Below are 25,670 nucleotides of genomic sequence, written 5' to 3'. Positions count from 1 at the left end.
CTGGTTGTGTGTCTTCTGAAACCACTGTAAAAGATACCACCCTGTTAGCTGAGGCACAGCAGCTGGCCACCCCAAGATCCTTGCCACTGCAGTGTGACCCATTTGCATGACCTATTTAGTTCTGCCAAGTTGTAAGGAGCTGGGCAGGCACATTAAATGTGTCTTTCCAGTCACCTATTTAAAGTAAATATGGTTTTTATATCTTGCTACTTGTTTTTTCTGCTTTCTTCAGTTTTTTCAGCAATGACAAAGAGTGGCTTTTTTTTACTAGAAAAGTGCGTAATTTCAGCTAACAGACACTGAACAATAAATCCTCTTGAAAGATAAAAGGAACATTTTCTGAGAACTGAAGAAATCAGGACCTGGTCAATGCAAGGTGTAGTAATCCTGGGAGAAAGCTTTGCTGGGAGCTACATCTTAGCTGTAAGACTCCCTTCTCCCCTTAGTGGCTTAGGAGTGCTTTTCTGCAGTGACTCAATGGAACTAACAAATGTGAATTTCATCTGTACTACAGCAAACCATGAAAAGTTTAGTGTTGCAGTAATATGGGATACATTTTTTGGCTTGGGGTTAGGCAGCCTAGGCAGGTGTCCTTGAGTAAATATATCACTTGAAAGCATTTCCTTTGTTGGATTTTTCTTCAATCCTTTTAAACAAGTGCCATTTTTAGAACCATTTGGAAATAAAAATTATGAGATTTTTAGCAAAAGCAGAAGCTTCTTTCAGGGCTCACTGATTGCATCTTGTTGGCACATGTGGTTATTTGTGCCCATACAAGACACCAGCTTTCTGAGGAATTGTTTGGGTGATAGTGTCAGTGACTTGGCAAACATTATTCACATGATGGCCTTCAAATAAATGCATGAAGCCAAGCAGGAGTAGGTGGTGCTGGTTTTTTGAGAAGCAGGCATTTGTTCATCAGCAGAAGAACCGAGTTCCCAAACTGTGTGGCTGCCAGATAACTGGTATTTTTGTTACTGCTTATCATAACTCAGATGTGAACTTCTGGCATAAAGATGGGTGCAATTAGTTATCTTCAGCATTCCTCCTCTGATTGTTTTATAAGTCTACTAGGTTACTATGATCTCTATGTCCAGTATATTTTTTGTTAAATTTGGAAATAGTGTTAGGAACTTTTTTTGATGCTTTTGCATTTTTATTTGATATATTAGATTTACGCATTGCTCCACCAACCATTTGAGAGTGACCAGGACTGTCCTCCATCAAAGACTAAACATAAGAGTTATTCATGATGCAGTTGGAAAAATTATAATGCAAACAGTAAGCCAGATGGAAAATTTTACAGGCATCTTTTTGTGTCATGAATGATGCTGTCTCTCTGGGTTATGGGCTCTCTGCTCTCTCAACTGCTGTTCCTTCCCCCCCTGGCTCCCCTCCAGAGCTGTTAAGTTTCAGCCAGGGAAGAAAAGGAGATTTGAACCCTCTGAATTTCCAAGTCTCTGTTTTCTGTGGTGTGGCTGGCGAGCTTTGTGTGCGAGAGTGTTGGCATGCCGAGAGCCACGGCGATTTGCATGCTGCTGGCAGAACAAACAGGGCTGCTCTCCCTGAGCCCCAGGAAAGGCTGGGAGCAGATGTGGGGAGAGCCCTGCTCACCAATCCTGCCCTGTCATGCAGTGGGTAAGAGCTGAACACTGCCAGGCTGCTCTGCTTCCCAGTTTTTATGAAAACAGGTCTCCACCACATGCTGTGGTTGTGCTGCCCTGTAACTCTTCATGTGGCAGCTTAGCTTCAGGTTTGAGATGAGACTCCTTAAAGAATACCAAGCTGTACATTGTATCTACTTGTCCACACATCTACCACTGCAGTTGCTGGTCTAGAACCATATATATCTAAAAACTTATTTCTACTAGCTGCAAGATTTATCCACGTAGAACATATTCACCAGTTCTGTAACAGGGGAGTGGTGTACATGCATATGTATAAAATCTGTATTAACTGTATTATATGCACACATGCAGATTCAGTCTCCTTGGAAGAATACCAAGCTGTACATTGTATCTACTTGTCCACACATCTACCACTGCAGTTGCTGGTCTAGAACCATATATATCTAAAAACTTATTTCTACTAGCTGCAAGATTTATCCACGTAGAACATATTCACTGGTTCTGTAACAGGGGAGTGGTGTACGTGCATATGTATAAAATCTGTATTAACTGTATATCCACACATGCAGATTCAGTCTTCTTGATGCAAAGGATGACACCAAAGTGTCATAGCTTGGACTTGGATTGAAAGAGATTTATATCAGTTTTTACTTAGCTTTTCTTAACTACTGACTTTTAATTTTTATACTTTGCAAGGAGTAAATCCTCCATAAGAAGTGTTACAAAATTGGTGTTGTTTCTTCTTAGAGACAGTGGCCGTATTAAGTGTAGCTTACACTACACTTATTTCAGGTTTTTATTTCAGGAGAAAGCACCTATCTCTTTTCTCAGTGGCTTATGACTGGTTACATTTAGAGAGGCAAGAGAACAGTTGTGTTAACTGGCTTGCTTGTATCTGACATGCAAAGTGTTTTCTGAACAAATTGCTTGTTGAAATGGTGGCAGGCTGTTTCATATCTACTCTTCCTGCTCCCTTCAAAAATCCTGCCTTTTCTACTCTGTAACATGCTGAGGTTGTGTGGCAGCCTCCAGGTGGAGAAATTAGTGGGCTTTTTTCAGTTAAAAAAGTTGCCAACATTTGTACGTATCTGGTTTTCAAACAAAATCTACACTGACTTCTTAAATTATGTGACTGGAAATGTCTTTGGTTCTTCATTTAGTTAATGGTATGACTGTTCGTGAGCACTTAGTGAATTAGCGAGAAGTTGGTTTGGTAAATTTTTTTTGTTTCAATTAAGGAGAGCTTAAAGTGTTGAGATTTTATGCTTTTTGTCTCTTTTCAGGATAATATCATATTATTCTTAAGAGGCTGCAAAGAACTGGGACTTAAAGAATCTCAGCTTTTTGATCCTGGTGATCTGCAGGACACATCAAACAGAGCAACCATCAAGTAAGTACAACAGCAGTTTGTGACTAGCATGTTACAGACTCAGGTGCATGTGATGCAATAGCAAATAAGCAAAAAGGCTGTAGAACTGTAATTAGTGTATGGCAAATAGGAAGCAGAAGTTTGGGAAACTTTCAGTGTTGGGATGAATAGATTGTTCTATTCAACAGGTTTTGTCCCAGAGACATCAACCACAGCTCTGCAAAATAGGACAACACTTGGAGAATGCTCTCAGGCCTTTGGTGTGACTCTTGGGGATGGCCTGTGCAGGGCTAGGAGTTGGACTTGATGATCCTTGTGGATTCCAACTCAGTTTATTCTGTGATTTTGTGAAAATACTGTCTTAGGCAATGAGATTCTGAGGGACTTAGGGGTTTTCCTAATCTAAATTGATGACATTGTTTTTTTGTCTCTCCAACTAATAAAATATTGTAGTCTGGGAGAAAAGGCACAGTTCTGTTATGTCAGATTAAATTGTTCTGATGGTGAACATGAGTTAGAGGCCCCTCAGATTCTATGAGATGCAGGGATAAGCATGGTCTCTTCAGTTCCCTGCAAGAGTTATGGCTTGAGACACACAGTAATTGGACTGAGGAAGTCTTTGTGAGCTGGAAACGCCACAATTTAGATAGTTTTTCACCAAAACTACACACCCACTACCACACAAATTGTACAGGCCCCCCACCTTTTAAAAGCAAAACCACCCAACGCTTTCATAAAATTAACAAAATTTATAATTGGTGTTTCTTAACTTCTAAATTAGTATTTAGTTTTCCTGAAAGTTTTGGGTCTATCATGTCATGTTACAGTTATAACAGAAGTTATTGCTCTACAGACAAGCAAATGCTGCCGAGTTGATTGAGTGGCCTAATTTCATTTGGGCAAAAAGATCACTAATGAAATCCTGATCAGACATATCTATTTCAGAGAAGTATATGGAAACAATTTACTAAATTTCGGTAGCTTTTTTTTTTTTATTCCTTTCTGGCAATGGAAGCTGGGCATGTTTTCATGGTATTCAGGCACTGTCTGGGAAAATTCAAAGGCTCTGAAAATTGACTTGGCCAGTGTCCTTGTTTTAAGGTATACCATTTTTTGATCCTTCCCAAGTTTCTGACTCTAACATGAGGTTCTTCTTGCCCTTTACATGGCAGTGGAGTGGAGGCTATATCATTAATTTCTTCTAAATCTGATAATACATTTGATAAAATGGGTTCTTCATGATGTCCTGTAAAATCATTATGATGATTGACTGGTGAGAGTCAATCTTCATACAAAACCCTAATCTCCATATGAAACCAGAGAGGAAGAGTCTTTCTGATAAAACCCTCTATCTTTTGGGGTTGAGGATGGATGGAGTACCTTGGTGGAGGCAGGTTGAGAGGCTTTGACTAGGGTGGAGCTCAAAGTAAGCTGTCACCAAGTTAAACCTGGCACCATAAACCCTGCAGATCTGGCCTGGGCCTCCACTCTATATGAGGGCTCCAGAGAAAGCTGTGGAAATGAGCCAAATGTTTTCCTAGCACTGTCCAAGTTCACACTGAGTAACTGAGTTGAGGTGTACAAGCCAAATCCATGACTGTTCTAGAGAAATATGTTGAAGGCTGTATTCTGCTAGCTAGTTCCCAAAGCGTGAAGGTGATTTTTTCCCTCTTTGAAGACTTCTGCATGATTTTTTTTAAACATGGTGAAAATATTATTTGTGGTAAAGGATGAGTATGACATTATTGCACATGCTTAAGATAATGACATTTACCCTTCTTTTTTTCCATACAGATGTTAATTGAGGCATGTATTACATCTATTTTTTGGATCACTCTGCTTATAAAAGTTATGAGCTAATGCTGTAAGGAATTTTTTGTGACTAGTTAAGCAAGTCTCTTTTCCACTGTTATTTTACTAAGAAAAAAACCAGGACTGTTCTATTTTTCTTATTGTGTGGGTATTAGTGGACAAAATTTTGGCTTCAAAAGATGTTATCAAAAATACTTCGTTTACCATTGCCTCTATTTAGGCTTTTGGTGTTCTAGCAGATTTGAGTATATATATTTTTGGTTTTGCCAGATAAATTTTAATGATGGAGTGGTCTTACTATTAGAGTAGAAGACAATTCCACTGTAAATAATCAGGACACAACCTTTGCTAAATCTCAAATAGTCTTATGTAGTTTTTAGCACCTAAATGTGATACGTATTTCCTTCTTTTTTAATGCTTTCGTTGCTGAATTTTGAAATGTTGTTTATATTTGTACAAACTTTGTACCTTGTTTTTTTAACATAAAACTGCCACTCTTCCATGAACATAAGAGAAAAAAATAAATTGAGAAGGATGATGCCAATGTTCAGTCTGAATGCTCAAGTATATGTCTAAAAAATAAATGTTTTCCATGGCACATTCTATTTTAAATGGCAGGGTCTTTGTTGCTTCGTCCATTCACTTTGTTCTTTGTAATGTTCATTTCCACAGAAGCACCTGCAATAATTCCTTAATGTTTGCTGATGCCTCTTATGCAAGTTCAGTTGCTTCCAGAATCTGTATGTGTTGCAGAGCAGAATCTGACTGTTGGGTAACTGCAGAATGTATTTTAGCTGTGAGGACTTTTGTCTTCCCTTTTTAAGAAATCAGTAACTCTGTTTAAAGGAAATATTTTGGCATTGTCCTACTTTACTGTGGGAGCATTATAAACACATTTTCTTCTTGTACTTCCAGAATTCTAATTTAATGATTGAAATAATGGTGACAAAATACTCCCCTGTTATGAATAAATGAATGTGTGAACTACATCTTCTTAGCTTTCATGTATTTCCAGACAGCAGAAGCATTCGGCAGGCTTTTGTTAGGGAAAATGTGATCTGCTGCATACAGCCTCTTGGAAAGTATGGCTGCTTTTTGTTTTTTTTTTTTTTTTTTTCCTTTTTTTTTTTTCCTTTTTTTTTTTTTCTTATCTTTGTATGTGCTTGTGTGTGCAACCAGGAACATTGACTATAGTAGGAAGCTGAAAAATGTAAGTACATCATTTGGATTTTTTTTTTTCTGGTTAATTCTGTTATTGGCCTGATCAAGAATTATGTCAGTAAAAACTGAGTACGTGAGTATTGCTGAAAAGTCCTTCTTAATACAAACATAACTGGGTTGTATTGGAAATTCAGGTAGAGCTGCTATGGCAAAGCAGCCTTACAAAAGAAATAAAATGGAGAAAATTTGTCTCATTTTAGATCCTCTTAGATGAGTGCTGTCCAGTGTGGTGTTTGGTGGGAACGGTCGTATTCAACCATGAAGCCACACTTTTGTAGCCCTTCCCAAATACACAGGCATAGAGTACAGTTGCACAAACAATTTAAAATGAAGCAAAATGGCCATTAAATTGGGATGCAAGACATTACCATGAGGTTAGCTAGCTTTCTCATTGTTCTTCCAAATAAATTAGTGTTTCCCCAGAAAGAAAGACTATTTCCATTTAACTTCAATTTCCTCTTAATGTAAACTAAGGGCATCCTGTGCTTGTTAACTAGAAAAGAAAATGTCTAACCTTTGCTGGTCTCAATTTAAAGCCTAGCAAGCTGTCTGTCCTTAGTTAGCTGTAAACTGGTATAATTTTTGTTTGGCCCACATCCCTATATCCTGATAGGAAATACCAAGAGCTTTTTTAATAACTTTGAAAACCGGTAATCATAACTTCCATGACTGGAGGTAAAAAAAAAAAGCCCAAACAACACCAAAACCACCCCTCCCCCAAATTGTTTCATCCTGTCTTTCCCATCATCAGTAGAGTAGTATTTCTGCACCCAGCATACAGATTTTTAGGGGAAGAATTCAACTTTGGTATTTTAAAACTCTTTGTGGGCACCGGCTAAAGATCTTTGTACAGATGTGTTGCTTTAAAGGTGAAGTTTCAAAAGTATTCTCCAGAATGTGCTTGTGGGCAGTATATGCTTTCCAGGTGCATGATCCTGCAGCTTCAGCTGGCAGCCAGCCAGAATTGCTTGCAAATGTGAAATTTTCTGCCTTTTTTTTTTCCAAATAAAGAAAGGAAGACTATCAAATGCTAGCAGAAATAAAGAAACATACAAAAAATACCATAACCTTAATCAATGGACTTGATGACAGTATTTCCTGGTTACTAGAAATAGTGTTATTTGCAAATATTTTCATTTAACTTGAACATATACTGCAAGACTTTTTTTCATAAAATTTGTCAAGTAGTGTTGGTTGAAGGAAAACAGTTCAGATAAAGGTTGTTTCAAGACAAAAAATCAGGACTAGCAACACCACCTCCTTTCATTCAGCACAGTAGTGTTGATTTAGATGAAATTTTTTTTTAAAGGGAAACATTTTTGAACTTTATTAAAAATGTGACTCAATTATTTCACAGCATATATACTACTTGTAAACTAAAGAATAATATAAACTATATTTCTATATCAGATACTTATTTTACATTATGTATCACAGTTGCTTTTAAACAGAAGGTTTGTATGATGCTGTATCCATTTCTGACAGGGCCTCAGCTGCAGTGCTGCATAATTTTGGACATTTCACTTGGGGATGCTAGTGCAAGTTGATAAGAAAACTCTAGCATGTTGCTGAGGAGGAATGTGGAAGCATGTTTTAGGGAAGAAGAGTCTAAGAGATGTCTGTTCCCAGTGAAGTCCCCCTTTTGGGTTTCTGTTAGTCTTGTTTCCTTTAGTTCGCTATATAGCATGAAGTATATGGCCCTGTCCCATCAAAACATAAAATACTATATTTCAGTTTATGAATCTTTTTTTGAAACAGTTAATGGCAACTATTATTTATTATTGGTTGCGTCTCTTTTCCTCATCAAAATATTTCCTGTTCATTCTGCAGTCAAATACTTTGCAATGTCATGGAATATACCAAAATAATGAGCATTAAATGAGAAAAAGCCCTCAGTTCTAGGGTGATAATTTGTCATTTTTAACCAGTGCAAAACACTGAATTGAATTTCCTTTGATGGGCAGTTTCCAGTCCAAATAGCATCTGCACAGGTATTATTAAAGACATTGCTCTAAGTGGAGACATATGTGGGTGCAGAAAAGGCCTTTCCTTGCATGGTACAAATGTCAGCATTTTTGAATGTATTGGATTTGACCATCCTAAGCATCTTAATTTCTCATTTTCTAAAACAAGTGCAACACCAGCAGTGTCAGGTCAGGTATCTTTACTACTTGCAAGAGCAATTCTTGGTCTTTTTCCCTCACCAGTTTTGAAGGGATTTTTGAGTCATAGAGAGGTGTCAAGTCAGAACTTGAAATAAATCACTAACTTTTATGCTGTAGTCTGATAGAAACAACAAGATGCTTATGGCTTTTGATTAATCTTGGGCTAAGACATCCTTAAACTAGCAGAAACCTGGAAAGAAATGTTCCTGTGTCATTTGGTTACTTACATTAAGATGATTACAAATGGGACTCCCTTTTCTGTCCTTGAAACAGACACATATTTGAGATGCTTTTAGGCAGGCAGACATTCTAGGTACTTTGTGTATTACCTTGGTTTTCATTAATGACTACTAATATTAGTAGTCTTTAGGGAGTTTTTTGTATTGAATTTACAAACAAATATATTTATATGTGCCTTCTAGAAGTTTCAAATCTCCTTGTCCAGTTTTTCTACTCAGATCCATATTTTCTGTTTATTTTTCCAGGCAGTCATAACACTTTTATTATTTTTTTTTATAATACCAGAGAGATAATATGTTGTTACATATTTTTAGGACTGTTTAAACTTTCATAGTTGCCTGATATATTTATGTTTAACCATTAACAGACACTTCCCTTTCAGTTCTGATTTATAAAAAAACTTGTGCTGCTGTGCAGTTTAGAATAAATGAGGGATGTTGCAGGGAAGTAAATTTAGCTACAGGACTGTGTAGATGGCTGAAATTAATTCTTATTAACTTCTGCAGGTATTAGTCACCATTTATTGGCTAGGGAAAGCAGCAAACAGCTGCACATCATATAGTGGATCAACCCTGAACCTGAAGGAGTTTGAAGGCTTCCTGGCACAAATGAGAAAGGTATCTTTTCATTATATTTTGGGAATGGAAATTTACTTAAAATTATTACTCTGATAAATAAACTGTTTCTTTCTAAATATGAGAGAAGGCGGGGGCTGGAGTGCAAATTCCTTAGTAAGCCTCTACCAAACTGAAAACCACTTTGGCAGCCAGCTTTGTGGTGGCATCAGTGATGCAGCAAGTGATGTCAAATGGGGCTTTAGAATTGTCATGTGGCTCTTTCATCTTAATTTCCATGTGTTTTGGTTTGAATTATTTTCATTTATGACACCAAGTTTCAGCTAGAAATGCTGAGATTCAAAAGTAACGTGGTAGGACTCACAAGAGCATAGTTTTTTTCTTCTTTAAAACATTCAGTCTCATGGGCAGCTTTTTTGGTTTTGTGTTGCAACATAAAACATCAAACCAAAGGATCTAAATAAAGCTGAAGTGGAGGAGAAGGAGATTATGTTTCACCAAAGGCATAGTTAGGATAAATCTGTTTTTGCCAAGCTCTAAATTCTGGTTGAAATAATATTTGGTGGTTTATGATGAGCTGTTCTCTGTTGGAAGAGAAAAGTTGTGATTGCTGTAGGACGGTTTGAGGATTTTTTGGTTGAGCATTCTAGCATGCCCTGAACCTTGACATCAGACACTTAACCCCATGGTTAATGCTAATGGTTAGTATTGATAACCCGACCTGCCTTTCTCTGGGATGGAAGGGGCAAGAAGCGGGTGTGGAAGAAGATTGCCAGCACCATGTGTGTAGGACATACTGCTCAAGAAAGGCTGTGCAGACACATTCTGCAGTCCACAAAAAGCCTTGTGCCTGCTATTCCCTCCCCACCTCATCTAAGAGCCATGTCATCACAGGCAGTAGGGTTTGGGGACCGTGGGACAGTCTCTGGACTTGAATTGTCCTTCAGCTCTGTGCTGCTGCAACTGTGCTGGCTGCAGGTCTTCATTCTGGGATCTCACAGGGCCAGCACCCCTGGAGAGGAAGAAATGCTTGTCTGACTGATAGCAGCTCATACACCCTGGTGTGACCAGAGAACCTTAACTAGATGGGTAAAATTCCTGTTTGTGAGCCCACTTCTTCTGAACAAGCAGGTGAAAATGGAGAGGAAAAGAGAACATCCTGCTTCTCTGGAGAAGTTTATTTTAGTCTTCATTTTAATGACCTGTGCTTATCACTTGGGACTTTGGGACTCATGAGTGATGTGACTGAGCCTGAGCAATAAAAAGATGAAATTAGTAGTTGAGCTGTTTACAAGTAGAAGATGTGGGGAAAGAGCAGTTCACACTCCAAAGGGTCTGAAAGGTGAAACAAACCCAGAAAAGGGAGCTAGCACAGAAAAATTGCCAAAGTGCAGGTAGCCACAATGTTAGTGCTGCATGGTATCATGATTTCTTTTTTAATGTTTAGTCTCACACGACAAGGCTCCGCTTTTTCCAGGTGATATTTACCCATGAAACTAATCACCAGAGCATTTTGGAGGTCCTATCTTGAACCCTTTTGTGGGATGAAATAAGCTAGGGCCAAAATGAAGTGTTCTCCAAAGAGCTGGTGGCTGGGCATTGCAGAGTGCTGCAAATTAAGCAAGAGGCTGGTACTTGATTTGTTGCAAATGTTGGAGCTGGGAGCAGAGTAGAGGTCTCATAAGAGCTGAAAGCTATATATGCCTTTAATGCATAAACAGAGCATTTTGCAGTCCTGAAAAGTCTTATTTATGGTGATGCTGCTGTGACGGCTGCTGGTGACTTGATCTATCATGTCCCTACTCTTGTATCCCTGTAGTACTTCCCACCAGCAATTGTGGGTTTGTATGTTACTGCATTTGAAGAGGATTTGGTTGTAAAATATAACATGTTGATCATGCTGTGCAACACTCTGATGTTCTTTATAGCTGAGTTCAAGTGACGAAAAGACACTTTATCACATTCTCTACTGGCGTTTTTTCCACAGAATTTAATAACTAAATCGACCATAAATTCAGTGCGGTTTAGTTTTTCTGTTGTAAATCCTCTCTGCCCTCCTTTTTTAATAAGCAAATCAAAAGACAGCTCTGATGTAAGTTGTCTTGGACTCATCTTTTTCTACTTCTCATGCTGAAGGGGATATTAATTTCTAATTTTATTCATGCTACTCTGTTTTTAATTTCATTAACTCTTTGAGTACTCATTCTTCTTTACTTTAAAACTAGAAATTCCCAATGACAAAATGTCAATGGCTTTTTGATTATATTCAGTGGGTGTAACTTCCTGGACCAAATGCATATTGTATTTGGCAATCATACTTTAACTGCTGCTTTGTGACATACTGTGTTTTTAATTAGATTATATGAAAGACTAATGCACTGTTGTGTGTCATGCCGTGGTGTTATCAGTCCCACAGATAAACGCGTTCCCACTGATAGCATTTGGGAGATGACATTTGCTCAAGGCAGGACAAGTACCCGTCTGTGTGACGGCATTGTGTTGCCAGAGCGTCTTTGCCAAGGGGAAAGCTGTAAAGAACATGTTTACAGAAGTCTAGGATCCTGTCCTGGTGCCTGCCTCCTAATTCCTAGTGAGCAGCATGCAAAATTAACATAAACAGGCCATTGAAAGTAGGTTCTGCAGAACTCATTAGTTCACAATTGGACTGTTTTCAAACTGTGGGAGATAGTGAATGCGGGATGGGGCTTTTTGCCCAGTTGAAGTCCCTGTAGCTGCTGAGCATTTCTGTGTCATTCAAATACAGTAATTTAGGAAAATGGAAGTGTGCCTAAAGATTAGAATAGTTGATTGGTATGAAGGGATGAGCGGATTTAAGGAATTTGGATTTTTTAAAAGATTTTTGGATCGTGTCACAAACAGGATTTTGATAGGATTTGTAGATTTGTTCTTGGCTGTGTGTAATTCATGCAGATTTCAAGGAGACAGATTTTTGTTGTCTATTGTTTCTACCAGCATTTTAGTTCACTAAGCAGAATTGGGAAAGGAAAATACATAGGATTCCTTACAACTTTTTTAGATGCATTTTATCTGGTTTTAGAATATATTTTCACTTCTATTTACTGTGAGGTTACTTAATGGCATTACTACAGTTTAGCTTGGCCTTGGGTGACCTTTGCCGCTGGCCTTAATGTGGTATTTTGGCAGATTAGTAGTGAGTAGCACTAATTAGGCCTTCTTCCTGAAAAGTTTGCAGGGCGTTTGGTCTGATGTCTCAGTCCCGCTTCAAGCCTCCCTCTTGTTCGGCAGGGGAGTGTTGGTGAATTACTGCAGGGCTCTCCACTCTCCATCACTTGTCTGGCAAAGCTGCTTTTTTTGTGGAGGTGGCCCACCATAGCATACTGTGATATTCCTGATTGATCTTCTCATTGGCAATACTAGTGACGGGTAAAACCTTAGCAGTCAGGGACAGTGGCAGCTCTGCTCAATATTGCCATTGTGCTTCAGCTAGTGGTAAGCAGGGGGTGCTTCTTAATTAGGAATTAATATTCAAATGCTTCTGGGGAAAAAAAAAATCACATTCCAGCCTCTTTGGGTCACAAAATGTCAGTCTGATAATGGCACCCACATCTCTGGCTTTACTTACTGTCGGGGGAGAAAAAAACATTTATCTCTGAACAAACTTAGTTATTTTTGTTTTCTCTCAGTCTGTGTGATTGTAATTAATATTAAGACACTCTCTAAAACAAGGAATTTATTATAATGCAAGGGTGAGGATGGCTTCTATTGACCTTTCCCTCTGCTGGAGTTTCAGTGTTTTAGTATGTGCTGCTTGCACTGGAAAGAATTTATAATCACAGGGCTGTCAAAGACAACCATTGTTCTCCCTGCTCTGAACATGTGGGTCAGCTACAAGTGCTTTCATATCCCCCAGAGCCAGGAGCTGGCAAAGAGTAAAGAGCACAACTGAATTCTTCTGAGGCATCGGGAAAAGCATTTTGCATATTTTTCATTGCTGATTGCTTGAGAAAGACATCCCTCTTTCATAACAGGAATTTCTCTTCAAGGTAGACGGAGGCTGGGGCACACTGCTTTATTATTTTGCCGAGCTGAAGCAGCAACAACAAATGCTGTCTGCTGGGGTCCTGGCCAGATACAATTGATGGGCAAGGAGAGGCGGGGGGATCTTTTGGAAAGCAGCAAACTTAAACCTGATGCAGGCACGATGTTAAAATTGTAGTGCCTTTGGCTGTGCTATGGACTGTGGACGACAAGTCAAGTTTCAGGTTACTTTCACTTTTGATCAGTTTATTAACTGGTCTATTGGAACTTTTTCTCAGTTCATTGTACTAATCTAATGAGAGTAGTTTCTTCTTAAACAGCATAAAACTGGTTTATTGCAAGCTTGCACTATGTTTTGAAGGGAAGAAGGGGCAAGAACCAAGGAAACCCTCTTTTGGGGAGGAGATTTTTAGTATTTGGGAAGATGCTTTGTTTTTAGTGTGTAATGCATCTCATGAGTATGTCAGTGCCTTCTTTATGGAGAGATTCCTGCTGTATTTCCATGTAGGAAACGGAGGATATTGAGAGCCCCAAGCGCAGCATTCGTGACAGCGGCTATATAGACTGCTGGGACTCTGAACGCAGTGACTCCCTCTCCCCGCCTCGCCACGGCAGAGATGATTCCTTTGACAGTCTGGACTCCTTTGGCTCCCGCTCGCAGCAGACACCGTCTCCAGATGTAGTGCTCAGAGGGAGTAGTGATGGTAAGTACCACTCGCAGTGCGGCACATGCAGAACATTTTGACATAGAAGTAGCGTTTCTGGAATAAATGTGCCATTCAGAAGCTGCACACAGCCTCTGAATCAGGCAAATCCGCTGGGAGAACTTCTCTGTGAATGCTGATCTGTGCTTCCTGAGGTGTAGATGACTTTGCTAACAGCTTACCTGAAGTTTCTCTCAAGATAGTGTAGCATTGGGAAACAAATTACATCATTGAAGTGTAATTTTATGATGGGAAGAGTGTTTTTCTGGGTTTTGGTGTAAGAGGATGTTATGCAGACTCATTTTAACTTACAAACTAGGCTGAAGCAAGACATAAAATTACAGGAACAGAGTATAGTGAATTGTAGTGAATAAAATATTTGCTTAAGTAAATGCAGGGTAGATAAATGACATAGAAATATCTTGAGAATGTCTGATACTTGGCAGAGTTTTGAACGCTGATGTACAGCACATTATCAAATGTCATATATCTTTTTATCGCATTTAGAACACTGGGTAAATTAATACGTCCCAGCATCAGAGCTTTGTACACATTTGTGAGAGGACAGGGAGCTCTAGGCATACAGAAGGGCTGCTGCTTCTCTGCCTTTTATTTCTGATTCCAGCAGGTTTTCAGAGGCTTGTAAACAGCATGCTGGATGAAGAAGGATTTGCTAGGAATAGGTGTGGAGCATGCTCTTAGGTTACCTGTCATGAGTAGGATTCTGGTTTAGGACAAAAGGATGCATGATTGAGGCTCTTTCTGTGCGGTTACATTCCTGATATACAGATGAATAAGTCCAACTTCATTAGATGAAGTTATGTTGCACACATGAATCACTTTTCTATAGTAATGTTGTTTATTTAATTTTAAAAGGAAAGGCAGGAAGATTTTTTTTTGGTAGGAACCAGATGTTCATACTGCTTTTGGCAGTTTGAAAGAAACTGGTGCTAATTGTAACCGGACACATGAAAGATTTCCTGAGGTGATGGGGAACTCCTTAGAACTGGAAAGCTGGCAGAGAGAGCTGGTATCACAGTAGAATTATGAAAGAGCCCTGGGAAAATCAGAGCTAAGATCAGCTCTGCTGCTCTGAGTAGTCTGTGGTGTTTAGGTTGTTACTGGTTGACCATCCAGAACTAGCTACTGGGGCTGATTCCCTGAAACAGCCTCACGACCTCTCAGACACTGAGCAGGGCATAGGCTCCACATTATAAAATGCTCTTCTGCTTTCTCAAATGAGACAAGCATGGAGTTGACAAATAGGAACACCTCACACGTCCTAATCAAAATTTAGACCCTGGGTGCTCAAGGGATGTCCAGTGTCCCTGCTTACTTGGAGCTGCTAGACAGCCAGTTACATGTGTCCTGTAGATGCTTCCTGTCAACTTCTGCCATATTATCAGATGTTAGAAAGGTTTCGTGATTGTTTGCCGCAGATTGTTTACTAAGACATACTATCTTGTCACGTTCCTGAGTGCGTAACAAACACAAAATAAGATGAAAGCACACAAAGCTTGTTCTGAAAAATTAGTCTTTAACCAGGGTTCGTGCAGATGCTGTGCGCACATGTACGACTTGTCCAGCCAACACTTTCTAATTTGTCCTATTTTCCCTGCTTACTACTGCCATAATTTCACAGCTGTCTCCTCCAGCAGTTGCAGGTGAGGTGTAACTTGGCTGACCTCTTTCATGTTGAACCTCTTCCTGTGGTCCCAGCAGGCCAGTTTTACTCAGCTGTTAGTAGTTTTTGATAGAAACAGTATATTGGACACAATGATCTTAGAGGTCTTTTCCAACCTAAACAATTCTGTGATTCCATATGCAAAGTTGGATGGAGGAAAACATTTTGCTTTCATTACTTCTTTCTCCATTCAAATGGGACCTTTATAAAGCACATCATATTATTGTGAAGTAAAACTATGATTCTTTCCACTCCTAGAAGAAATAAAAGCCTGAATGGACATTATTTAAATGATGCTAAGGTGATTAGTTTATGTGGAAGCAGTACATAATACTACCTTCAGAAATGCCATCTGTGATTAGTTTCACTATTGAGGAACTGCTCTGGTGTCCCATGGAGAGCCTGTCCCTTAGCAAAAAACAAACAAAACCAGTGGTAGAGTAAAACAGTTATTTAAAACACAGTAGAATTGCAGGCTGAACTGCATTTAGAGTTGCTAATTAATAAAATGCTCTGCTTGGCCAGCAGTTGTGCATGGATCCTTTTAAGAAGGATATGTCTGTAGTGTATAATTGCTTGTTACTAGTTGTGGAAACTGCTGCTGCTTCTACTTGAAAATGCAGAATGACAAACTTTAGGTTATAAATGTAGAGCACAGCTGCATCTTCCATTCGGTACTTTGGCTTCAAGTACTTCTTTTGCAAATTTGAGCTGGAAATAATTTCATGAGTAAGACATGAATAATTAAAGAAGCTGCTTTTCTTTGAAGTACTCAGCTTGGGGATGCTGGTAGGCACATCAGTAACAAGAGGAGTGTGTTCTAATTCCTCTGCTACTGTGGTTATCTATTTCAGCCTTTCTGTCTGCCAGTTCAAGACTGGTTTTGATGTGTTACAAGAATAGACACCAGAGCAAAGTCAAAAGCAATCAGAATAGCAAATAAAAGTAAGGGATCTTTTTCTTATATTTTACTTACTCTGTGCCCTGCTTTCTGTAATGACACTACAGCCCTTCAAGCCTCAGCTGTCCTCAGATATCCATGATTCTGTGATGGTATCTCCACTTTTTGTTCAGACATAGATTCAGGGTATCAATTGTGGTGCTAGTTGTCAAAGTTCTTAACAAAAATTGTTCAAGCAAAAGATTGTTGACAAAAAAATGCATTGTGATTTCTGTATAACATTCATTTCCTTTGTGTCATGTCTTTTTCTACTGTCCCTTTTCATTCTTCTTCGTCTGTCTCCAAGAAAATCACGAAAAACTCAATCTACTGCAAAAGCTCTTTGCAAATAACATTCCTAGCATATTTAGACCTCTTTTTTTCTTCCCCCACTTTGAATTATACACAAACTACTTGTGATTTTTATTACTTCATTGTTTTCAGTTGTTCAGAATGTAGCACAGCGAATTAGCTATTAATTCACTAGTGTTTTGAATTAACAAGAGGACACAACCTGAGTGGCTTCCCTTCACCCTAAAAAGGGGAACAGCTAATTGCAGATGCAAGTACTGCAAAGGGGCCAAGGACCAGAGACATCCAACTCTCCACAGCTTGGAGAATATGCAAATGCTGATGGGACAAATGGCTGAACACACTCCATTTCACTCTTCATACCAGGGCCCCTGGTAATGTTACACTGCTGGGAGAAAACTACTTGCATAACTTCTTAATGAATTATTTTAAAAGGCTCATGATAGTTCAGGGAATTTAGGTTTCCAAAATGGGAAGTTCCACACTGCAAATGCTCTTTAGGGTGTTTCTCCTACAATTTGGGAGTTTCAAGTCAGAAACTTGCCTAAGTTTCAGTGTTTTAAATGCATTGTACATATCAGGAAGTTTAGTTCATTTGAACAAAATCAAATGATTGCCCAGCTCTGCTAACCTCATGTCTTATTCTCTCAAACTCTCGATTTTTCTCTGCCACTTTATTTCTTCACTGTACTGATGTAACATCTAAATCCTGAGGTCACTTCCCTCTGTCCTTGCACCTTTCCATCTTGGGATTGAGTCTCTGTCTATCTGCAGTGTGTAGACTGATTGACTGGCAACCAGTGAGACTGGAGAGAGACCATCGAGCCTTCTGGTTCACAGCAGCAGCTGCTGTTCTCAGATCTTGACCAAAACTGATGCTGTCTGTGTTCAAATTGCTGTGTTCATGTGTGTGTAGGACCATTCACATATTCCTGCCATTCTGTAGCTATACAGCATGGAACCTTGTTTTGCTCGTGCTTGAGTTAGGCACCTATTAGTCTAGGTTCAAGACTGTGAATCAGACCAGACATGCCCTTATGTACAACTAGGAGTCATCTGGGCTTTAGGTAAACTACTGTCCTATGTGACTGACAAGTCTGACTGAGTTTTAACCTATGGTTTTTTGATGTAGCCCTCTGTCTGAAAAAGAATTTTTCAGGGAATGATGGAAAAAAATTACTGTCTGTATAGATGTTGTAGCTGTTACTTTCAGTAACTGATTTTAAAATACAAATGCAGGTAAGAGTGGCTAAATGTAATTTTTTGGTGGTATCTTCTCTGATTTATAGTTTAAAAATAACCCGAACAACTGGATGTAAGTGAAAATAAAAAGGAGCTTTTTTTTCCTTCCTCACTAGGGAGAGGAAGTGACTCGGAAACTGACCTGCCACACAGAAAGATGCCAGATGTGAAAAAAGATGATATGTTGGCAAGGCGGACCTCACATGGTGAACCTAAATCAGCTGTGCCTTTTAACCAGTACCTCCCAAACAAGAGCAATCAGACTTTCTATGTACCTGCTCCTCTTCGGAAGAAGAAGGCTGAGCGAGAGGAGTACCGGAAGAGCTGGAGCACAGCGACGTCGCCGCTGGGAGACAGACCTTTCAGGTAAGACTGGCCTGCCCACCTCCTCCTTTCCTCACTGATGATGCTCTAACACTCGCCCAGTTTTCATTCTTTTCACAAGGTGTATGATGCTATAATAAATCTTGCTGGCATGGTACTGATAAGTAGTTTTTAGCAATTGGTGAAGCTAGTAGAAGAGCAACAAGTGGAAAACTATTGTTGTGATGTTTACCATACAATGCAATGTATAGCTTGTGTTTGAAGATATTGGTTAATGTAAGTAACGTGGATGTTTGACTCAAACCCAAGGCTGGAAAAACTGTTCTGGACAATCTGTTTCAGTTCTCTACTGACAACTACTGACAAATGATAATTAAAAGTAATGTTTTATATATTTAATCACAACAGATAATATTTTTGCCATGTTTTCTTTTTTGTAAAATAAATTTATTTGTATGTTGTATGTAATACACCAGTATGGTTTATATAGCTGTGACTCTATGTGTGACTCTGCATGTTGGTTTTGTCAACTAATACTTCACTTTTGATTTGGACTAAGAAACAACCTCCTTTAAAGAGCATAATTATCTTCCCCGATTATTCATCAGATTTCATCCTTTGGAATCTTGACTTCAGCAAAATACACTTATAAGTGTGTACATTTTAAGCACAGCCTACATTAAACTACCTTGTATAATTCAATAGCAAATCCCACCCTGAAACCATAGAAGAAGAACTGAATGAAACACCGGGACTGTGTGAAAAGGAGAAAGTGGGCTCCATGGCTCCTGAAGCAAGCTCCCTTAAAAGTCAATTAGGTGTGAATCAAAGTGAAGAAAACTCCACAGACCAGTCTCCTTCATATAGTGCAAAAGAAACATCAGCACCCAAGGGGAAAGATGTGGAAGAGATCAGAAAGTTAAGAAGACTTGAACAAGCTGGTATTAAGGTCATGTCAGCAGCCCAGCGCTATGGCAGGTTAGCCCAACGGTGTGGGAAATCGTGCACGCTTCACGGCTGTAGGATTGGCTGAAGTGTGGGCTTCCTTGATCCGCTGTGATTTCACATCTAACAAAAATCCAGCCTGCTAAGCACTCACAATTGCCAGTGAAGGTCTTGATCTGAAAAAGCGTGTGATGTGGCAGCTGTGGATTGCAGAGTTGTATGATGCTAACTGCATTTGTGTTGAGAAATTATGTTGTCTTACGGCATGATGTAAACAGGCTCCAGGAAAACTATTACACAGACTTCTTGTCACCTTCCACTTAATGCTTTCTTGTATTTAATAAAAATATATAGAAATCTACATCAAATGCCTAGTTTAGGTAACAGCTTCAGAAATGTACATTACTTGTTGCTGGTGGGATGGTTTAGTTTACTGAACCACACTTTTTAGGTAGTTTATATTTTTAGCTGTGTTAGTAAATGATACATTCATTTTTGATGGCAGGAACTATAAAAGCACAGTGCTTGTTAACACATGTACTAGTTTAAGCATGGAGGCATAGTTCAGCAGACATAATTTGCCTGACTATAGAACGGAATATATGTAGTTATTCACTTATTACCTGTGTTACTTATTTTTGGATGTTGTTCAATTTGGATATTTCCTGTTATTTAACTTGAGAGCTGAATGATGGCTAGGTTCGCAGCCCATACCTTTCCATCATTTCAATCTCTTCTACTCATGGGGATGACCTGCAAAGTAGAGTTTTAACTGACATGTTAGAAGATCAGACACTTAGAAACAATCAAAATGGTTTGGCTAAAGGGTAGGTGTCCAAATGTCCTCCTGTCCAAACCATTTTGTTTTGGATTGTGGGGTGAAATCCTAACAGTGAGTAGTTTATCAGTTGCTGGTCTACAGTCTGGGCTTTGAAATGTAGTAGGAAGAAATGCAGCTCATGTGTGGTACAGTTCATTCGTAGGTGCAGTGAAGCTGGTGTGCAGCCACATGCAGATGTGCCATATGCAGGTAAAACAGTCACAGAATATATGCTGTCACATGTCCTCTTCTCAGGTCTGCTTCACTGTTGTCAAGCTGTGCTGAACCAGTGTTTATTTTGGTTGTGGGCTGTTACTTTTGACAAAGCCCAGTACCAATGATGAGGAGCTGTCTGGCATAAATTAGTTCTTCAGCCTCACTTAGTGTGCTAGTCAACTGGGAGTCCCTTAACCAGAGGGGTATTAGCATAATTCTATTCTGAGTCCAAGGCTGTAGTATTAATGGTGGTAATGTAGTAATATGTAGTAAAATGTAGTCATTGCTTGTGTTTAGCAGTGCAGTGCATAACAAATAGCTCTGTTTGCTATTTGTTCATTTGGAGGATGCTCACCATGTTGAGAGACCTTTTTCAACTCTGTACTTGATCTACTGTTTTGATGTCCACAAAGGAAGGATGTGTGAAAAAATGTGTGGTTCTTTCCTTGGATAATCTGTTGTCCTTACAGCCCTTATGGAGAAGGGAGGAGAAATAACAAGTAATTTTTCTTACTCGCTCTCAGTGGAAACGACTTGTGGAATTTGGCAGCTGGAAGAAGGAGGAGATGAGTTTTCTGTTCCAGCTAAGGGTCAAAGAGCAGAACTTTGTAACCCAAGCATCACTGGAGCAAAGTAGGAGCCTGCTTCTGGGGATTGTAGGAAGAAACAGCAGAAAAGGCACAGGGGACAGAAGTCTGTAAGGAAAATTCTTTGTATGTGAAAGTGGAAGAATAGTGCGTGAGGAGAAGGGAAGAATTTAGTAGTGATGCTTTAGGATACATTTAACCATATTTCTTAATGTCTTATTATTCTTCTCTGAACATCTCCATTTTATCTCTCTTCTTGGCATCAAGTTCAATTTTCCATGCACTAACAGCATTCAGCAATTCTCCGTCCTTCTTGTTTATGTATTCTGATTTTTTACTTTCACCCTTCTTACTCCCTCATCTTTCTCTGATACCAGCCTCTCTTCTGTTTTTTCACCTGAGGTTGTCAGTTTTATTTTAGTTCCTTTGAGTTGTTTCCTCTCAACTTAATGGCCTCTGGAGGACACCCACTGTGACTTTTGAGTTCTACAAGGCCTCTAATTGTTCCTAAAGCTTAAACTCAGTAGGGGACTTTTCTGAGTCCTGAACAGGAAAGATTTGAACTTGTATGCAAATGTATTTTTTGCTTGAAGTGTAAGTGCTTATCTCTATTGCTGTGACATGTTCTAGGAAAGAGCTGCTTTAGTTAGCTGAATTAGATGCTATACAAATGCATGCCAAAAAGTAATTCCCTTTCCCAAAAAAGTAAATTGTCTCTGATGCATGTTGTTTTATTGATATGTGTTCCTCTTTGCTTGCTTATTGCCTGCACATCTGTCTCTTAATTACTGTATTGTATATGAAAGGTAGGGATCCCATTCATGGAGACATCCTAAAAAGAAAATAATTAAGTGTTTTTAAAGACATGATGGAGAGGAGAATTTAAGAGAAATGTGAGCAAGCTTTTATGAAATGTTCGTTGAAAAATAACACAGACTCTTGCCTTGACAGAGCATAGGGATCCAAAATCCTTCCATTGTTCTGAAATGCAATATAAGGATCCACAGGCCTGTATGAGACCTTGCTTCAGGGAGTGCAAATGCCTGCAAGTCACTTTGGAAGCACCTGCTGTACCAGCACTGACCCATTTACTGTTTCTGCAACAGCTGGGGCTGGGTGTGCAAGAGCAATTTGCAGCTAAATCTACTATTTAGTATTTGCTATCTATACTATGGTAAACTGACCTAGAAAAAACACTTCTGAGATCATGATAAACTGTGTCAGGAGACCCCAAAATGTCACAAATAATCTTTGATTCCATGAAAAAAATAGTAAATGAATGGAAAATTTTCTCAACCTAGAAAGTGATTACTAAAGTCTAGTTACATACTAAAAGCCATGAGTTTCTTATTGCAATGACTCATAGTTGCACTTTTGAGTACTATAACTCAGTATTTCTTTGTTGCCAAAACCATTCCTCTCAGAAATGGTACATTTGATGCTTTCAAGCTTCACTGCTGTTGGTGGACATGAGACTGAAAAATCCATCAGTTTTTACTAAATAATCACTTGGTGAGCCAGCTGTTTCTGAAGCTGTTGTGAACACAAATATTCATGAGGAAAAGGGACAGCAGTTCCCATTTGGAATGCTATTGGCCAGTATTGTTCTGTTGCCTTACATGAAATTTTGATCCTTCAGAGAGATCTAAGGAAAAATTTGCCTTTAGCTAACTTGAGACTGTACTCTCCACATCACTAACAGGGGATCCTGTATTTTGCAGTATGAGAAGGCAAAGGCAGACAGTTTCATATGTCCTTTGAGCCTGAGCCAGGCTGGCCTGCCAGGCATGGTTTATGGCTTCCCCATAATTTTCTCCAGCAACTTTGTGGAGCAGTAACTTTGTAAGGGCAGTTGAGAATGTAAAATAAGTGGTGTATGTAGTGGGCTTGCAGAGATTTAAAATGTTTTAAATGCTTTTAAAAAGCAATCTTTAAATTTAAAATAGTAGAGAAACTCAGAGCAACCCCTGAGCTATTTAGATTCACTTTCTTAATGCCAGTCTGTTTAATCCTTTGTGGTCTCCTCTATTTTGCTTTGCATAGCAAGGTGTGCTGCATGACAGAGCAAATGCCTACAAAAGTACTGCATGTAACAGTCCTTGCTGCCCATATCAATATGAACCATTTGATTTTTAAATGTGAGAGTTGCCTAGCTCCTGCCATCTGTCTTTTCAGTTTGCCTAAGAGTATTGACCCTTACAAGTTAAAATAAGCTTAATCTTTATGGGTACCAGCTGTCAAGTGTCTTTACTGTCATAATCTTCAGTAACAGCAAGGCTGTGTTGATAGCAGTTGTGTTTCTGATGAAGGCAGGTGGCAATATTTTCTGGCATGCCAATATCACTGGTGTGCTATCATTGCAGCTACTGGATGTCAGCTGGCACAGAGGCATAGAGGGATTGGCATAGAGGGCTTATTCTGTGGGAAAGGAAAGGTTAATTAGAAAAGAATCAATCATGGTGCATGTGAGAAGAAAGCAGTTAAGAATACTAGGATAGACAGACTCTGTGATTACTTAGATGGGTTTTTGGGGTTGGGGTTTTTTTTTGTGGGGGTTTTTTTTTTTAGACCTTTTAAGAAAAATGCCAAATATTTGCTATTTCAAGACTCAACAACATTTGCCGGGGATCATATATTTGCATCACATTTCTTCCTTTGTTTGAAATGCTCAAGAAGTTTAATACTGCCAGTTATGGTACTACATTCACTGCATCTCATATGCTAAAATTTGTTCTTACTGGTTCTTCCAGCTATAGCTAAAAAGGTCCAACGTGCTGACTTTTCTATATAAAGTCTTTGTGGTTTTGCTACTTTATATGATAAATTTTATTTCTAGCTAGGCTTTGTGCACTCTAACAGCAGCTCGGAGCATAATTGATTGCCTGTGCTTGTTTTTTGAGCTGGAGATGAGTGTTGCACTGCCCTCTCCTCCCCTGGTGCATCAAGAGCTTTATTTAATTTTGCTCTGTGTCAGTAAAAAGCCAATATGTGAAGACAGTGGAAGCACCCCAGACATCATCCTTCGCAAGGACAACCCCTTCATGACACATTACCAAGGAAAGGATTCTGGTTCAGAAGATGAAGCAGCCAGCAGAATTCCTGATTTAGAAAAGGATGACTTTGCTACCCGGAGAGCCAGAATGAATCAACCCAAGCACACAGTTCCATTTAACTCCTTTTTAGTTGGACCCTATACAAGTAAAGACAAAGGTAAACCAGAAGATGTTAAAAAGCCATTGCAGATGGAAAAAAAGGAACATGCAAGGTGTGCATTCATAGTCTTATTCTTTCAATCATAATGCTTAATTTCACCATGATATATTGCTGTATAGGCCTAAAGCTGTCTTGGCTATGAAAAATAACTTACACGTTAAAGTAAATGCAAATGCTTTATCATAAAGTGAACCAAACTATTTTTTGTTGCAGTACAAGAAGTGTTAATTGGCTGTGAGTGTAAATAAGATAAAGGCAGGACACTTTTGTTATCTAAACTCATGAGACAGGTCATGAGCGTGAGTAGTGGAGAATAAACTTAGAAAATATGTTTTGCATCTCAGCTCTTTTTCTGATCACTTTCAGTGCCCGTTTTTCAATCCATTTCTTTCATCTCATGCTCTTTTAACACCCTGCATGAAACACAGACCAGATGAGTCTTTAGTGAAGGAACTGAATATATATGCCTGCTACACTGCCCTGAATTATGTTGCACCTGGTCCTAATGTGTGTTATGCAGCACTGGTTTGGGAAGTGGATCAGGGGTTACAAGGCTTCAACCTAGAAAATATCTTTTTTCTTCAGCTCAGTGATACAGACCTTTAAGAAATTGCTGAACACAAATATTTGCTAGGTAGAGATCTTTTCCAGGAAACTGTTTTATTTGAGCAAACAGATGTGATTTTAGATAAAACCATTATATACACATTACAGGGAACCTTAACTGTAATAACTGATATATTCAGAAAACTTCTTCTAATATTTAAGAGCTCTTTTCAATTTTCAAATGTCAAATGTGCCATTCAGTTGCTGATCATTTGATTTTATTAACATTTTCTAATGACTAGTTTGACAGGACGTCTGAGGAGCAAAATTTTAATAGTCCAATGCTATTGACATGTTTCTTAAGATCAAAGAAATTGTGTAGTATGTTAGAGAGCGAAACCTGAATTCGCTGTGTGAATAATATTCAGATGAGATATTTGTAACTATTTAAGAGAAAGCTTATTGCAGAAATGCTTAATTCAGTAATAACAAAGATTTTTCTTACTTGAGCTGGGAATAGAAGTTCACATGAAGAAATGGTCTCAGTAGTGCATGAATGGGGTATGGGGTAGCATAGCTGAGAGGTTTGAACTTCAAATGATTCATTCCATGTTTGCTTCCTAAAATTAATGTGAAAGTAATATTATAAATTCAGTTTTATCTTCTTGAGCTCTGAGCCTCTTCTTTTGACACTGATTTATAATTGCTTCCTCAAAATATCTTTCATTGCTGAACTGGAATGTGCATTAAATTAGAAGAAGACGGGTGCACATGACATCAGTAAGGCAAACAGTTACAAGCAAAGAGAGCCCACTTCTGCAAAATGAGAAGACTGAGTCAGAGGAGGAACAGCAGGTGAAGGAGCTTGATAATGAGAGAGATGATTTGGCAAAACGGAAATCTCAAAGCATCCTTCCTCAGCTACAAGAAGATGTGCTTTTTGTCAATGCCTCTATAACAAAAGCAGATCTGGAGACCTGGAAAAGATTGAAACTGTCAGGGGAGCCCAGGTATGGTTTCTGCTTGTGGACAGGATTGGCACCCTGGGAAGCATGTTTAGTTTGCCACAATATGCTGCGTGTGCTTGTGACTTTTAACTTGAAGAAT

At 38.9% G+C, this 25,670-nt stretch overlaps 1 protein-coding gene across 7 annotated transcripts in view; it reads left to right on the top strand.

The window, feature by feature from the left end:
* The window catches only part of LIMCH1 (LIM and calponin homology domains 1), a 175,205-nt gene that overhangs the window by 98,486 nt on the left and 51,049 nt on the right, over positions 1 to 25,670 (top strand). For 4 of the 7 annotated variants that reach the window (XM_039698757.1, XM_039698755.1, XM_039698760.1 and 1 more), the window contains exons 4-11: positions 2,912 to 3,018; positions 5,989 to 6,019; positions 8,942 to 9,052; positions 13,539 to 13,734; positions 18,029 to 18,278; positions 18,942 to 19,214; positions 23,779 to 24,069; positions 25,319 to 25,573. In XM_039698757.1, the coding sequence (XP_039554691.1) occupies positions 2,912 to 3,018; positions 5,989 to 6,019; positions 8,942 to 9,052; positions 13,539 to 13,734; positions 18,029 to 18,278; positions 18,942 to 19,214; positions 23,779 to 24,069; positions 25,319 to 25,573 (1,514 nt within the window). The remainder of the gene's footprint in view (positions 1 to 2,911; positions 3,019 to 5,988; positions 6,020 to 8,941; positions 9,053 to 13,538; positions 13,735 to 18,028; positions 18,279 to 18,941; positions 19,215 to 23,778; positions 24,070 to 25,318; positions 25,574 to 25,670) is intronic. The other 3 variants (XM_039698761.1, XM_039698762.1, XM_039698756.1) reach the window with 2 other exon arrangements.

The sequence above is a fragment of the Passer montanus genome, unplaced genomic scaffold, assembly GCF_014805655.1.
Source record: "Passer montanus isolate IOZ18808 unplaced genomic scaffold, ASM1480565v1 scaffold13, whole genome shotgun sequence".
Taxonomy (NCBI): domain Eukaryota; kingdom Metazoa; phylum Chordata; class Aves; order Passeriformes; family Passeridae; genus Passer; species Passer montanus.
Note: the sequence above shows the minus strand (reverse complement) of the source record. Positions and strands in the feature narration are given on the sequence as shown.